The sequence below is a fragment of the Ovis canadensis genome, chromosome 3 (assembly GCF_042477335.2).
Source record: "Ovis canadensis isolate MfBH-ARS-UI-01 breed Bighorn chromosome 3, ARS-UI_OviCan_v2, whole genome shotgun sequence".
Taxonomy (NCBI): Eukaryota; Metazoa; Chordata; class Mammalia; order Artiodactyla; family Bovidae; genus Ovis; species Ovis canadensis.
In genome coordinates this window covers 167,544,540-167,558,875 of record NC_091247.1, presented here as the reverse complement: position 1 = coordinate 167,558,875, position 14,336 = coordinate 167,544,540, and the positions used below count along the sequence as shown (strand labels likewise).

The 14,336-nt window shown below is 54.7% G+C and overlaps 2 protein-coding genes across 2 annotated transcripts; one reads left to right on the top strand and one right to left on the bottom strand.

Moving 5' to 3' along the window:
- The first annotated feature begins 1,348 nt into the window (after nt 1–1,348).
- Nucleotides 1,349–5,813, top strand: MARCHF9 (membrane associated ring-CH-type finger 9). Its single transcript, XM_069584812.1, has 4 exons — nt 1,349–2,300; nt 3,344–3,499; nt 4,175–4,367; nt 4,630–5,813. The coding sequence occupies exons 1-4, from the start codon at nt 1,944–1,946 to the stop codon at nt 4,962–4,964; spliced, it is 1,041 nt and encodes a 346-aa protein (XP_069440913.1). The 5' UTR covers nt 1,349–1,943; the 3' UTR covers nt 4,965–5,813.
- Nucleotides 5,814–8,329: 2,516 nt separating this feature from the next.
- On the bottom strand, nt 8,330–13,979 carry CYP27B1 (cytochrome P450 family 27 subfamily B member 1). The gene is made up of 9 exons (XM_069584813.1): nt 13,200–13,979; nt 12,411–12,601; nt 11,712–11,914; nt 11,430–11,630; nt 10,905–11,080; nt 10,526–10,698; nt 10,244–10,322; nt 9,774–9,971; nt 8,330–9,216 (listed from the first exon to the last, which is right to left on the bottom strand). The coding sequence occupies exons 1-9, from the start codon at nt 13,389–13,391 to the stop codon at nt 9,103–9,105; spliced, it is 1,527 nt and encodes a 508-aa protein (XP_069440914.1). The 5' UTR covers nt 13,392–13,979; the 3' UTR covers nt 8,330–9,102.
- Nucleotides 13,980–14,336: the final 357 nt, after the last annotated feature.

The window sequence follows — 14,336 nt, the reverse complement described above, 5'->3', positions numbered from 1 at the left end:
CCTGGTGTGCTGCGATTCACGGGGTCGCAAAGAGTCGGATACGATTGAGCGACTGAACTGAACTGAACTAAAATCTGAAACCATTCTATTACTCTATTTGCTCTCCTTGTGCCCTGAACTTCTATTCTTAATCATCTGGCTGAGGATATGAGTTTAAGCTTGAGATTCATATAAACCATGCTCCAGGGCCAAATGGAAGACATGTCAGTACAGATTTCCCCTCTTTGCATTCTGACAGTTGTAGTCCTGGACCTTTGCTGGCAAAGGCAACTGGAATTCTGGTAAGAAAAATCCCAAGGTGCTAACTGATTAAGGGGCTTGTGAGGTGAATGTTTCATTGACTATTTTGCTAGGATTGGTGGGTTTGTAAACCTCTGGAAGGCTAAGTGTCTCTGAGTGTTTTAAACTTTCATCCTACACCAGCAAGGTCCCACTTTAGCCTCACCCTCCACATAAGCTCACTGTTTTTTAAATAGAAGTCATCCTCCATCTTGGCTTGGGTTCCAGACCCTTTTTCTGATTCATTCATCCATCCATCCAAAATATTTGAATGATTTGTAACACCATTACTCTCCTTAATCACTTTCTATTGAGGATCTTTAGTTTGGCAGTCTGTCCCTGATTACATACCCTCCCTTTTCCTGTTAATTACTTTTTTTACTAATTAATTTTTTTTTTCCCAGTGTGTTTGACCCAGTGAGCTTCCCTGGAATTCCTTTTCCCACAGCATTGATAAGGAGAGGAGAAGGAGGATGTAACCATAAGGCAGAAATAAGGGATGAGAAGGTTACAACTGGTTCTCAGGGTCAAGAGCCCCCATACAACAAAGAGCTAAGCATGTGTGTGCATGCGCGGGTGTGTATGTGTGTGTGTTAGGTATGGTTCACTTCAGTGCAGTGGTGGTGGGTCAGGGGAATACCAGGAAAGACACTCAACCCCTTTAACACTCTGCTCCTTTGCTCACTCACCTCCCTCACACAATTACACACTTCTGTTTTTCATACAATCCAATTCCACCCCTTACACATTCATCTCTTCCACAGTCCCACACTGTGCACACTTTTCAGTCTTTTGTGTAAAAGTGTTTATTGCTTGAGCCCATGTCTTGCTCACTCACCTCGGACCCTTGCTTAGCTTTCTTTCTTTGCACACTCCCATTTTGCACAAGCCTCTCCCTCCCTGGTGCACCTGCGTCTGTGACCACTCACCTTCCATCCTCACCCGCTCCCCCCCTCAACACCCCCATTCACACACCTATTCTCTTACCCATGTGCACACTCCCCTTCCTTGGCCACTCCCCTCCCTCCACCCTCCCCCGGGTTCGCACACTCGCCCCCGCCTCTGGGGACACCTGCTCGTGCGGGGCAGGGCGGGGATGCGCAGCCGCGGCCACTTCTCCTCCTCTCCCCCTCCCCGCCCCGCCCCTCCCTCCATCCCTCACCGGCTCCCCGGCTCCCGCCCCTCCCGCCCCGCCCGCCCGCCGCTCCGGGGGGGTCTCCGCCGCCGCCGCCGCCGGAAGGAGCCGCCATTTGCCACCGCCGAGCGCACGGGCCGAGCCGGAGCCGGAGCCGGAGCGGGACTGGGGCCAGGAGGACTGCGATGGGGGGCGGCCCCGGCGCAGGAGGGCCGGGGCTCGTAACCCCGGGGGCCCGGCCCGCTCCGGACCCGGACCCGCGGGGCGCGGCACCCTGAGCCCACCCCCACCCCGCCCCCTGCCCCGGCCATGGCTGCCTGCCCCGCCGCCCCCGGGCCGCCAGCCCTCTCGCCCCGCAAACCCCGGAGTCCCGGCGGTGGCAGCAGTGAACGGTTCTCGCAGGCCCCGTAGACCTCAGCCGGGCTTGCCTCTCCAGCGCGCGCCCCCTTCCCGGCCTTGTCCTCTCCCTTCCCCCCGCCGCCTGAGAGCCCCCCTTGCACGCCGCCCCCCGCCCCCCGGCGCCCGGACGATGCTCAAGTCTCGGCTCCGCATGTTCCTGAACGAGCTGAAGCTGCTGGTGCTGACGGGCGGGGGGCGGCCCCGGGCCGAGCCGCAGCCCCGGGGGGGCGGGGGAGGCGGCTGCGGCTGGGCACCCTTCGCCGGCTGCTCGGCCCGGGACGGCGACGGAGACGAAGAGGAGTACTACGGGTCAGAGCCGAGAGCCCGGGGCCTGGCCGGCGACAAGGAGCCGCGGGCCGGACCCCCGCCGCCGCCCGCGCCGCCGCCGCCGCCCCCGGGCGCTCTGGACGCCCTGTCGCTCAGCAGCAGCCTGGACAGCGGGCTCCGAACCCCTCAGTGCCGAATCTGCTTCCAAGGCCCTGAGCAGGTCAGGCCCGGGCACCTGGCGGGGCGGGGAGGGGTGGGGGCGCGCACCTGGGGCGTCCGGGGAGACCGGGAGCAGGGGGCGGGGCCTGAGGAGGCAGGGCGGGACCCAGGGACCTGGGGTGGAAATGGAGTGAGGTTGGGGGGCTTGGCTGAAGACTCCAGGAGCGCAGATTTGGGGTGGAGGCGGATCAGGGGTCTCCAGGAAGGGGTGGGGCTTTCTCTTGGGGGGGGGCCCAAATCCTTCTCTCGGCTTAATCGAGACAGCCTTTCTCCCCCACTTCTCTTACTCCAGGGTCTCTGTAGGCTGAGGGCCGGGAGGTGGGCAGACAGGAGAATGCTTCTGTTCCCACCTTGAAAGGAGGCGCCCAACCGGTGCCCTCGCCTCCCTCAGTAGTTCTCTCCATGGGGCACTTTTCTTCACTTCCCATTCCACAACTTTCTTTCTCATTGCAAAGAATATTCTTTGTTAAAATGTTATGGACAAAGTTGTCCTGGGATAGTACCAAGGGGGTGTCTCTTCCTGTCTTGAGAAATTACTTGATTAAAGGGGAACAGCCTCCACTCCCACCCTTAGGATATCTTCCTTTCTGATTCTTGGAAACTGAGGACTGTAACCTATCCCAGTCTGCACCACATCTGTGAAACACTTTACAGTGATGGAATGAGTTAGGAAGGCATGGCTCAGAAGCTCGCACTTCTGTTTCTCCAGATCCTAAGGGGTGGCCCTCCATTTGGGAAACCTTTAGGAGCACCCTCCTCAAACTCTAGGAACAGAGAAGACCCAGTATTTACCAGCCAACTCCCCCCTCCCCATCCCTTCTCTTGTCTCTTCTATTGGGTCCGGGAAGTTTACCTTGAACTCTAAATTTTTTTCTTTTGGGCTTGTAGCCTTAGCGTCTTGCTTTGTTTTGGTTGAAAGGCCTGATTTTTTTTTTTTTTTTTTTTTAAGGTAGACACCTGGAGAAGAGGTTTCTCTCTCTCGAGTGGAGAGGACTGTGGTCGGGTGGCGATAGCTGACAGGGACTCTCCTTACTCTTCCTCCAGGGGGAGCTCCTGAGCCCCTGCCGTTGCGATGGCTCAGTGCGCTGCACTCACCAGCCCTGCCTCATCCGCTGGATCAGCGAGAGGGGCTCCTGGAGCTGTGAGCTCTGCTACTTCAAGTACCAGGTCCTGGCAATCAGCACCAAGAACCCCTTGCAGGTGAGGTATAAGGGGAGCACTCTGAGACTGGGGCAAGGGCCTTTCAGTAATTAGAATCAGGGACCTTCCAGGTGGCTTATTTCATTCATTTACTCTTGCTTCAAAGTCACCCTATCCTCCATTATCATAATCTTCTGTCTATAATCTCCCTTCCTTCGTTTACTCACAAAGACATTTATTGGGCGCCACCTGTGTGCCAGGCCCTGGGACAACAAAAGATGAAAAGGCAGTGGCACTGCTGTTACTGCTGGAAGCATACATGTAGAGTGATCTATGTGTCAAGTTCTTGGTGTGTATTAACTCTTTTAATCCTAGTAATTATGTACCATTAGTATCTGCATTTTAAGTCAGTGAGGACATTGATGCACAAGTAAATTTTAAAACTTGCCCGAAGTTACTCAGCCAGAAAGTGAGTGAGGATTTGGAATTCAGATCCTAGATGATGTGATTTCAGAGCAGTTGTCTGTCATGCCTTTCTAAAATAAGACAGGAAATGGTCTCAAACAATATAAGAAGTGCCACATTCTAGACTTGATCAAGGCACAGAGAAGACAGATTATTAGTCCTACCTGAAGGGTTTCAGGAAGGCTCCTGGTGCATCCTCCTATTAAGGGCAACCCTAACCTGGCTTTCCATCTCTTTCTGTGACTTTTTGGAGCCTTTTCTCCCATACAGTGGCAGGCCATCTCCCTGACTGTCATCGAGAAGGTCCAGATTGCAGCCATAGTTCTGGGCTCACTCTTCCTCGTCGCCAGCATCTCCTGGCTCATCTGGTCCTCACTTAGCCCTTCAGCCAAGTGGCAACGGCAAGATCTGCTCTTTCAGATCTGCTATGGCATGTACGGCTTCATGGATGTCGTCTGCATAGGTGAGGGCACCTCTCTCTCTCTCACCTGCTCAGCATCTTCCTCCAACTGACACACTTCACTTTCCCTGCCCATTCCCTCAGTTTCATGGCTACGTTTTCTACCATTGAGAACCTTTAGGGCAATCCTGGTGTCCCTCCCTTCCCTGCTTCTCCTGGCCCTTTGCAACGCTATCTCCACCCCACCTGGAGAAATGTTGGCTTAAGTACCTCTGGTTCTAGGTCTGGGCAGCATTGACTCTGGACTTCTTATCCTCTTGCTCAGGCCTCATCGTCCATGAAGGTTCCTCCGTCTACCGTATCTTCAAGCGCTGGCAGGCAGTAAACCAGCAGTGGAAGGTCCTGAATTATGACAAGACCAAGGACATAGGAGGAGATGCAGGGGGAGGGACGGCAGGGAAGCCGGGCCCCAGGACCTCACGGACGGGCCCCCCTACTGGGGCCACCAGCCGCCCCCCGGCGGCCCAGCGCATGCGGACGCTCTTGCCTCAGCGCTGTGGCTACACAATCCTGCATCTCCTTGGACAGCTGCGGCCACCAGATGCCCGTTCCAGTTCCAATTCTGGCCGTGAGGTGGTCATGAGGGTCACCACGGTCTGAACTCCAGGAGTGGGGATGTTGAGTCAATGCATCGGCCAGAGATAAGCTGTCATGGCTGCTGGAGGTACCACCTGGACAAGGTGTTTGGGGCACACTGCCTCCACCAGTGAGGATCTCTATGGATAGCTTCAAGCTGGAGACATTGTCTGGCCTCTACTGCCCACTGGGTAGAGACACCTGGATACATTCCAGCCCCCACTGACAGCCCCTCACACTCATCCTGGGGCAACCAGTGGATAGGTGGGGAGAGCATCATTTCTTCCCTAGAGAACCGTCCTTACCTCAGCTCCTAGGGCCTCCAGCCCCCCAGCTCCACTATGGTGACTTGGTGAAGGGGGACCAATGCCAGAAGAAAGGGGCTGTAGACCCCCCCATTCCCTACCCCATGGCCACAGGGCAGCTGGCAATAAGACTAGTATACATTGACCTCCCGTTCCCTGCATGAGGGCGGGGGTACTTCCCTGTGCTCCACCTCTCCCCCCACTGCATGGGGGGAAGGGCATAAAGAATCATTTATATGCACATGGAGACTCCTTTCTCATCCGGGGGTTTTCTGGAGGGGTGGGGAAGTTTCTTTGCAGAGGTTGCAAATCCCAAATGCAGGAGTGGTTTCTGAGTTGGAGGTGTAACTCCCACTTGGTGGTGAATAATTCACATTGGCTGCTAGGTGGCAGTGCTCAGAAGCATCTCAGGGGTGGACCTGATAACCTGGGTGTTGTGTGATTTAGAAAAAAATCTCCCCACCGTGGTTTTCCTGTCTACCTCAGGGCTGGATTGAGGATAAATGAGGGACAGGTTGAATGCCATTGTAGGGAAAATCAGTGATGGCATAAAAAGATTTCTAGACTAGTTGATGGTGCATTTATTTCAAATAATAGCTGATTTACAAATTCCAAAGTGTTTTTCAACTGGAGTTACACAGAGTCTTGGAAATTTGTGTTAAGTATCATAATAGATACAGAAAATTTGAGGGGAAATAGACATTGCAAATGTGAAGGATGGTGGTTATTTGCAAGAATGAGAGCTCCTCCAATCCCCTAAACAGGAGCAGTCCTTGTTCAGGGAATCTTGCAGGTTCTATCAATCCCTACTAGGTAATGTGCTTACCAGGAAAAGTGGTGTGAAGTGAATTTGGACTCGTTTGGAGTGAGACAGACAGACTCTCCCAGGGTTATGAGTCTCCAGCCCCAGTTTAAGCTCCCTTGTTCAGGGCCACAGGTCTGATCCTGGTGTGCCCCAGCTAGTTGATATTAACTGGAATATCTTGTGCTTGGAGGCAGGCGTGTAGAGGGCTGAAAAAGGTTTGGGAAGGACTGATGAAGATGCCAGCATGATGCCTGGTCCCTTTTTCTTGCGGCCTTGGGGCTGTGTGTTATATGAAGGATGGTGTCTTTTACGTGAACTATTCATCAGCAATTAAAATAATTACTTCATAACATTGCTTAAGTCAGATCCAGAGACCTCTCCTATTATTGGTCCTCCTCTCAAGGAAGGCTCTGCTTTGTCTTCTCCCTGGGGTGTTTTGGTAATGCTTCTCTATTACAGGTCACATATCCTTGCCCAGGAAATGGTCCTCCCCAATCCCTCTCCAGAAGGGGTCTCAGCCGCTGTCCATGGTGCTGGCACCCAGACTCACTTGGGAGTATAGGAATCAGAGCTGTACTTGAGTGTGAGTAACCTGGAAGTGTTGAAGTGTATCACCTCCAACCTCAGAGGGGATTAAAGTGAAGAGAAAACTGAGGCTAAGCCCTATCCCCCACCTCCACCCCCTACTTTTCCAGTGGGAAGTAGTTTCCCCAGAGAGACAACCTTCCACATTCCCCACCTGGGGATACAGAAGGACCAGACTTCACTGATTTGCCTTTCACAGACTAGCTGGTGAGAACCAGAAGGGAGACAGCAAAACTAAGTGACTCCAAGTTCTTATCCAAGTAGATAGGGTTTAGGTAGGTATGACACAGGTGGGATTTCCTGTGCCAACACTGAGCTTTCCCCCTTGATGGCCCCACATAAAGACTTAGATATAACCAAGAATATAGGCACTTAACACACAAGCACACTGTCCATTTCTGTGCTGGGTCCTAAAACAGGGCTAAGTGAGACGGCATTTTCCCTTCCCCTTCAGGACCATTGGAGGTATAGGTATGGAGGTTGGGACTGGCAATCTATTTTGTCCTCTCTCCTTTTTCTACCTTTAAAGGATTATTGTCCAGGAAAGGGTCATAACATCTGCTGCCCTTCTTAAGTGAGCAGGCCTACTTTCCCATGAGGAGTGTGAATGTGAAAAGTCTTGACCACTGATTCCAGGGGAAAGGGTCTGAGCGGAATTGGGGAGTTAACTCTCCCTCTAAGCTCAGAACTGCCCCAAATCAGGTCACTTAAGTTCAAGTTGAGCTAGTGATAGTGAGTAGGGTTAGAGACTGAGAACGCAGCTGAGAAGGAGCTGAGAGGAGGAGCAGTAAACCAAACCTTGGTCTTTGCACACGGTTGGGGGTATACCTTACCCCTCTGTAGATCTTAACATAATTCTGTGGAAGGGAGCCATGTCTAGGGCAGGGGCTGAGGTGGTGAGAGGAGGAGGAAGTATGAAGTGAAATCTCCGTCTCCATCTGCTAATTGGAATGGAGGGGAGCAGGAAGAAGGGGGACAAGTCCTGACATGGGGAGGGTAAGCTAGGCTACGAAAGGTGCTGCAGGGAAGGTGCTGAGAGATTTATTTGTATAGAAGATGAGTTAATCTATATACATCACGAGTAGAGAACTGAGTCCAGCCTCTGGGGGGCCAGAGAGTGCTGACTCAGGGGAACAGGGACTCTTGCTGCCCACTCCTCTTCTGCTTTGGTGCCCTAGGGCTTCTAGCCACCCCCACACTTGGCGTTCATCCTCTCTGACGCCACCTCTCTGTCTGTATCCTTATCTTTCTCTGAAGGAAATTACCTTGGAGCAACATCTCTAAAGAGAGCCGAGTGGCCATGCTAAGGTGTCCTTTTAGTCCTGGCAGTCCAGGTTTCAAAAGCACTCCTCTAGCAAACAGTCGACCATCTCTGGCCATCTCTGCAAGTCCCTCCCCACCCCTTTTAACAGCCTAGCCCTTGAAGCTACTTTTCAACACCACCCTTCCTTAATCTCTTACCGGGAGCCAGACTTGGCTGTTCCCACCACAGATAGAAATGTGTCTGGGTTTGTGATGCAAACCTTTCTCCCAGGTGTCTAGACCTCCCATTGTTATGGAGGCAGTGGGGGGGGGGGGGCGGCGCGGGTGGTCACTTCTGGGACCTGAGAAACCAAAGTAGGTAATCTGGGTCAAGGTCTTACCTACAGGTCTTTGTAGGAAGTGAGGGAAATAAGTCAGTCAAAAGTCAAGGATGGAACATTCAAAGCAATTTTTAAATTTAAAAACAGTATTTAAAAAACTTCAATATGTAAAAAGAGGACTTCGGTCCAAAGACATCTCTGCCTGGGGTCTAAGTGGTGGGGGGCAAGCAAACTTAATAGTGGCTAGAGAGCCAAGGAGAGTTTTTAAAAAATCACAACCCAGATGAGGATAGACTCACCTTCCTAGGGGCAAGATGAGGAAGAAGCAGGGTAGACAGAGCCTGGTAAGCTGTTTGTCCCTTCTGCCACATCATCCAGATACAATCTGAGAGTCTACATGGTGTCACTCAGTCAGGGACAGGCCCTGGCAAGGTGTATGAAGACAGAATAAGGCTTCATCCTTCCTCTCAAAGAGCTCACAGGCAACAAGAGAGGATCAACCAGGGGCAGACCAGATACACACTTAGCTCAGGCTAAGTAAGTGCTTAGCCAGCAGCATCAGTAAACACTGTGAAGCCCCAAAAGGCCAGTGGTTGAATTCTTCCTCAGCCACCCAGCATGATTAGTTAAAATTGAAGTTGGCCCTTGAAGGATGCATATGATATGACTAAAAGGGCTAAGCAGGTTAATGGGTCATGGTTTTCTCAAGGCTTGCTGGGTCAGGCCAGGTACATACTTCCTACCTCGATCAGGGCTGCTTCAAGCACTTTGCTATGGTCTCTCTAACCAGACAGACTGCAGAGAAATATACATCTCTTGGTCTCATGCCTCATAAACCCCTGTGATGAGAGAAGCGGAGATGGTGACAGCCTATTTCCACCATACTATCTGTCCACAAACTGTAGGTTGATGCTTCTCTCAGGCACCAGGACAGTCCGGGTCATCGGTCTGACGGGGGCAGAACCTGGCTCAGGTTGCACCTCAAAGTGGATCAAGATCTGGAAAGGGAGGAAGAAGGCTATCACTATGGAGGGGTCTACAGTGGTGGGCTTGATTGGTAATGGGCATTATTAGTGTTAGGATGGTCAGTGTTGGAATGGAACCTGTGGCTACTAGGGGATGTCTTAGTCAATGAGGGTAAGAGATTATGGTAGGGAAAAAGATAGTCTGAAAACCCTCACTCACCCTCTGGGCCTATGATGGGACTGACATATTTCAGGGGATTAGGTCTCCCAGGTCTTATATATTTCCATATGTCTATCTAGAGGGCTTCCCAGGTGGCTCAGTGGTAAAGAATCCACTTGCCAAGCAGGAGATGTGGGTTTGATCCCCAGGTCAGGAAGATCCCCTGGAGAAGGAAATGGCAACCCACTCCAGGATTCTTGCCTGAGGAATCCCATGGACAGAGGAACTTGGTGGGGTACAGTCTATGGGGTTGCAAAAAGTCAGAGACGACTGAGTGACTGAACAAGAACAAAAAAATGACTATCAGAAGGAGAGATCATGGCTTTAGAGCCCTCTGCTCTGGGGAAGGCAGAAGATCTAGATCACTCACCTGGGCCAAGGCCATGTGCAACTCAAGCTCTGCCAGGCGTCTTCCCATGCAGCTGCGCTTGCCAAAGCCAAAGGGGAGAGATGCGAATGGGTGGGGAGCTGGACCTTCCCCTAGCCAGCGAGCTGGGCGAAAAGAGTTTGGTTCTGGGAACTGGGCAGGGTCCCTTGAAGTAGCATAGTGACACAGAGTGACCAGTGTCTGGTGAGGAAGGAAAATAAACTTGTCAATTTGGGCCCAGGAATGCCAGGAGGGAGGGAGAGAACAGGACCTATGGACTGGGAGGAAGGCAGGTTCTGGTTGACTGTGATTTGGAAGTTTTCTGGAGCACCTTTTCTCTACTGCCCCATTATATCCCAGAGAGGCACCCAGGCCAAGGAAAGGGTTTGAAGAGCTTATGGAGAGTATCTGAGAACAGGAACAGTCGCAAGGTAGGGATGGCTTAGCAGGAGGGGCCCGTAGGCTCTACTCACATTTTTGGGGATGATATATTCACCCACACAAATGTCTCTGTCTGGGACACGGGAATTTCCAGGTACCACGGGGTACAATCTGGATGGCAGAGCACAAAAGGGAGACAACAAGGTGAAGCAAAGGCTATAGCCCTCCTCTCCTGCCATCCAAATTCCAAATCCATTCTTGGCCAGGGGTAGAGTATCATTTTCCTATACCCCCCTCTCCCAGCTCCCACCCCCTGTATGCTTCCCAAGCCCTCCCCCAGCATTTTCTCTAGCTCTCCTCTCCTGCCCGCTCACCTTAGCACTTCCTTGACCACGGCCTTCAGCAGGGGCAGCTGGGATAGGGCAGTGGCTGAGGGTTGGGTACTGGAGCCAGGGCCCAAGGCAGCTGTGATCTCAGCATGGAGTGCTGTCTGGATTTCAGGGTGCCGGGAGAGTTCATATAGAGCCCAGGAGAGCGTGTTGGACACCTGTGGGGACAGGGGGAAGCATTAGAGGTGTTGAGAGTGGGGACCCAGCATAGGGGGCAGGATATGAGGCAGTCTGGACCCCAGGAGGTGCTAAGCCAAGCTGGCATAGAGGACCATAGTGGGTTTCCAGCCGCAGGGAAATGGACCCGAGATGGAGGAGGTTAAGCTGTGGAAGTGGGGCTCCCAGCACAGAGGGAGAACCTCACCGTGTCCACCCCAGCTAGAAGCAGCTCCGTCACATTCCCCAGGATGGACGCGGCAGGCAGCTCTTTCCGGAGCAAGAAGTAGGTCAGGTGTGCTGCAGGTCCCGTGTCCTCCTCAGACTTCCCAAAATGGTTCCTCATGGCTACCTCAGCCTCTCTCTGCTCTACGTGCTGCTGGGCTGTGCGGATGGGGACAGGGTGTTCCTCACCACCTGGGAACAGCTTTATGTTCTCCCATCCTCACTTCATTTCTGTGCCTTGCTGTGCGTGTGCCTGCTAAGTCGCTTCAGTTATGTCCCTGACTCTTTGCGACCCCGTGGACTATATCCCACCAGCTCCTCTGTCCATAGGGATTCTCCAGGCAAGGATACTGGAGTGGGCTGCCATGCCCTCTTCCAGGGGATCTTCCCGACCCAGGAATCGAACCCTCTTCTCCTATGTCTCCTGCACTGGCAGGCGGATTCTTTACCACTAGCGCCACCTGGAAAGCCCAGCCCACCTGGGAAGCCCAGCCCGTCTGTGCATTACCGAATGCAAACATCTGGTCCCAGTCTCGGCAGAGGCGGTCCCAGGGTCCGGGCACGACGCGGTGCAGCCAGTTGGGCATCGCCATGGTCAACAGCGTGGACACGAACACCGAGCCGACCGCGCGGATGAAGGTCTCTGTGTCTGGGGGTACCTCCGCCTCCAGGCAGCCGAGGCGGGAGCCCAGCAGCACCGCAGCAATGCCTGGCCGGGAGGGGGCGCTGTCAGGGCACCTCGAGACCCTGCCCAGGTGCCTCTTACGCGTGTTCCAGTCCTGGGACTTACCTTCCAGTCCAAACTTGTAAAACTCTCCCGCCACGTCTCGAACCAGGGCGGGCGGCCCAGCGCCCAGTCCCCGCTGGCGCCGCAGTCGTCGCACAAGGTCACGGACCACGCCGTGTAGGGTCCCGGCATAGCGGGCGGCCGCTTGAGGCCGGAGGAGCAGCGGGGCCAGGAGGCTGCGAAGCCTCTGCCATTCTTCCCCTTCCCTGCGCGGGGGTGCGGAGAGGGCGCGCATCAGGGCAGACGGTAGTGTGGAGAGGCGACCCGACGGGGCTGGTGGCGCTGGAGATGGAGCGTGTCGGGCTGGGGTGGCCAGGAGAGGGATAGCGTCTTCTCCCTCGGGGGTACAGAAACCTGACCATGCCGGGACCCGCTTTCCATCCCCACTCCTCGTTACTCATTTCCTGCCCCAGAGGGGCCTGGGTTCCTGGGTAAGCTGAGTCACAGAATCTTCCTTTGCATCTAGATCCTGGTGCCTCAGCCCCTTCCGGAGTCCCCAAGATTCCGGCTTCAAAAGATAAAGAGGTGAACAAGCACCAGAGCCGGGCTCCACCTGAGCTTGAGCGAAACGGACTAGGGTGGGAACCTCGACTTGCCAGAAGGTTGGGGAGAACGACTTCCACCTCCCCAGACTGTCTCCAGACCGGGCCGCAAGGGAGGAAGGCAGCTGGACGTCGGGGGCTTTGGGGCCAGAGGACTCACGCGGTAAGCAGTCCGCAAGCCCGCTGGCGGCGGCGACGGTGCTCCGTCCAGGGTGAGAAGCTGCAGCGTTCGGGCCGGGGTCCCTCCTGTCGTAGCAGCTGCTCGACCAGCGTAGGGGCCGCCAGGTACACGGTGCGCACCGTCCCAAAGCTGGCCAACCACACCGGCCCGAAGCGCGCGGCGCCCTGCACCTGGGAGAACGTGAGCGGCGGACTTGGAGATGCAGGCCGGGAGCTCCCGGCTTGGCCTGCGCCAACTCCAAAGGCGCTGTTTCGGGTTTGAAAGGGGGAGCTTCTGCTCCCAAGTGGTGTATGGCTCTGATGCTGCAAATCCCTCTCCTTTCCCCTCACTCCCCATCCTTAGGAAGTCTGGGGGTGATGGGCAAAACGGAGGAGCTGGGCGCAAAGCTGACTTTCAGAATCTCTCTTTGGCCACCTGGGCGGAGAAATCCCTAAAGGCTCCTCCGGTGGACTGTTCATCTTAGGACGAGCTCCCACTGAAGGTATAGGAGCGTACTAGCTTTAAGAGAGTCCCGCCTCGCAAGCACTTGTTCTGGATCTGCGAGCCTCGAGACGCCTGCATCGCGAGAAGGGGCGTTTTGAACGCACTCCTCCGCGGGGTATCCAGAGGACTCCGCGTCCCGGGAGCCACCGCCCCCAGTCCCAACTTCGTCTTTTCCGTAACGCATGGGCATCCCTTCCCACCGGCCCTCCTTGCTACGTTCTGCACTAGGGTTTGTGAAAGTCAGCCTCCCCAGCTTTCAGTCGTGGGAACGGCGCCCCGTTCTACCTGCAGCTCGTGTAGCCGTGACAGCCCCCCTTTGCAGAAAAGCTCCGCAAGGAAGCCGGGCGTGGAGGGGCCTGGGATGTCCGCCAAAACCCGGGGTGCTGAGTCGGAGCCTCTGGAGCCCAGTGAGGCGCCCAGCTCAGGACAGCGGACGCGATGGAACACTCTGGATGCGAATTTGAGGGTCTGGGTCATGGTCTGGCTCCGGAACCCACCAAAGCTGGCTCCTCCACAGCATCTTGCCCGGCCCCTATTTAACTCTTGGGCGAGGTAGTGGCGACGCCCCCTCTCCAAGCTCCTCAGCCAATCCCCTCTCCTGAGTGGTCAATGCTGGGGATCAGCACCCAGGAACAGTAGGCGGGGCCGGAGCGGCCAAGGCTGCTCCCTTGGGTCTCATGTTACCATGACCCTCTTGGGAGGGGAGGCTTGCCTCAGTTTCTCCTGGGCTGGTGCCCTAGTCCATCAGCCTAAACATCTCTTCCTCAGAAAGTCCATTTGGTGAGGTTTAGTTGACCAAGATACAGACTCGGTCCCTGGTATTCCCACCACTTCCCCAGGGAGCTCGGCCCGTCCCCCGCCCCCCACCCCCTCAGGAATTCCCCGACCTCCAGCTCTTGCAGGAGTAAGAGCGGGAAGAGGCACAGCTGGGGCTCTCCTCAGATTCTTGCCTCGTTGGGCTGCACCTTTTCTGCACCTGAGCAGAATTTTTCTGCACTACCACATGGCTCCCCCTGCCCCTATCCCTGTCCCCCTACCCCGCAACTGGACAGAGGGCAGGTGGGTTCATGGGCTAAAATGGTTTCAGGAGTCTTCATTTTTATTCCTTGAGGAGAGGGGGTTGGTCTTTTGGGTCAACAAGCCCTGTCCTACCAGCCATGGCAATATGAGACTTGAGGAGCAGAAACCAAGGATCTTATTGCAAACTATAAGAGTTGAGAGATTTTTCTGGGCTCCTGGACAGAGCAAGGGTTAAGCTAGAGTTCTGACTCTCCAGCTGACTCAGTCTCCTGTGCGTGTGTGGGGTTTCTAGTCAGCAGCCCCTTTCCAATCTTAGCCTCAGAATCCTCCCCAGCTCAGCTCTCTGCTCCTTACTCCCGCCTCCCACAAGCAGGTTCGGTGCTAGTCAGTCAGCTCTGAAAT

What these genes read in the sequence shown, in the direction of transcription:
- MARCHF9 (XM_069584812.1), top strand. Translation starts at nt 1,944, where the DNA reads ATGCTCAAGTCTCGGCTCCGCATGTTCCTGAACGAGCTGAAGCTGCTG. An exon ending in GCACCAAGAACCCCTTGCAG is followed by an intron (nt 3,500 to 4,174) that starts GTGAGGTATAAG and finishes TCTCCCATACAG; the next exon opens with TGGCAGGCCATCTCCCTGAC. An exon ending in CATGGATGTCGTCTGCATAG is followed by an intron (nt 4,368 to 4,629) that starts GTGAGGGCACCT and finishes CCTCTTGCTCAG; the next exon opens with GCCTCATCGTCCATGAAGGT.
- CYP27B1 (XM_069584813.1), bottom strand. Translation starts at nt 13,391, where the DNA reads ATGACCCAGACCCTCAAATTCGCATCCAGAGTGTTCCATCGCGTCCGC. An exon ending in GGACCAGATGTTTGCATTCG is followed by an intron (nt 11,081 to 11,429) that starts GTAATGCACAGA and finishes CCATCCGCACAG; the next exon opens with CCCAGCAGCACGTAGAGCAG. An exon ending in GTGGTCAAGGAAGTGCTAAG is followed by an intron (nt 10,323 to 10,525) that starts GTGAGCGGGCAG and finishes TCTGCCATCCAG; the next exon opens with ATTGTACCCCGTGGTACCTG.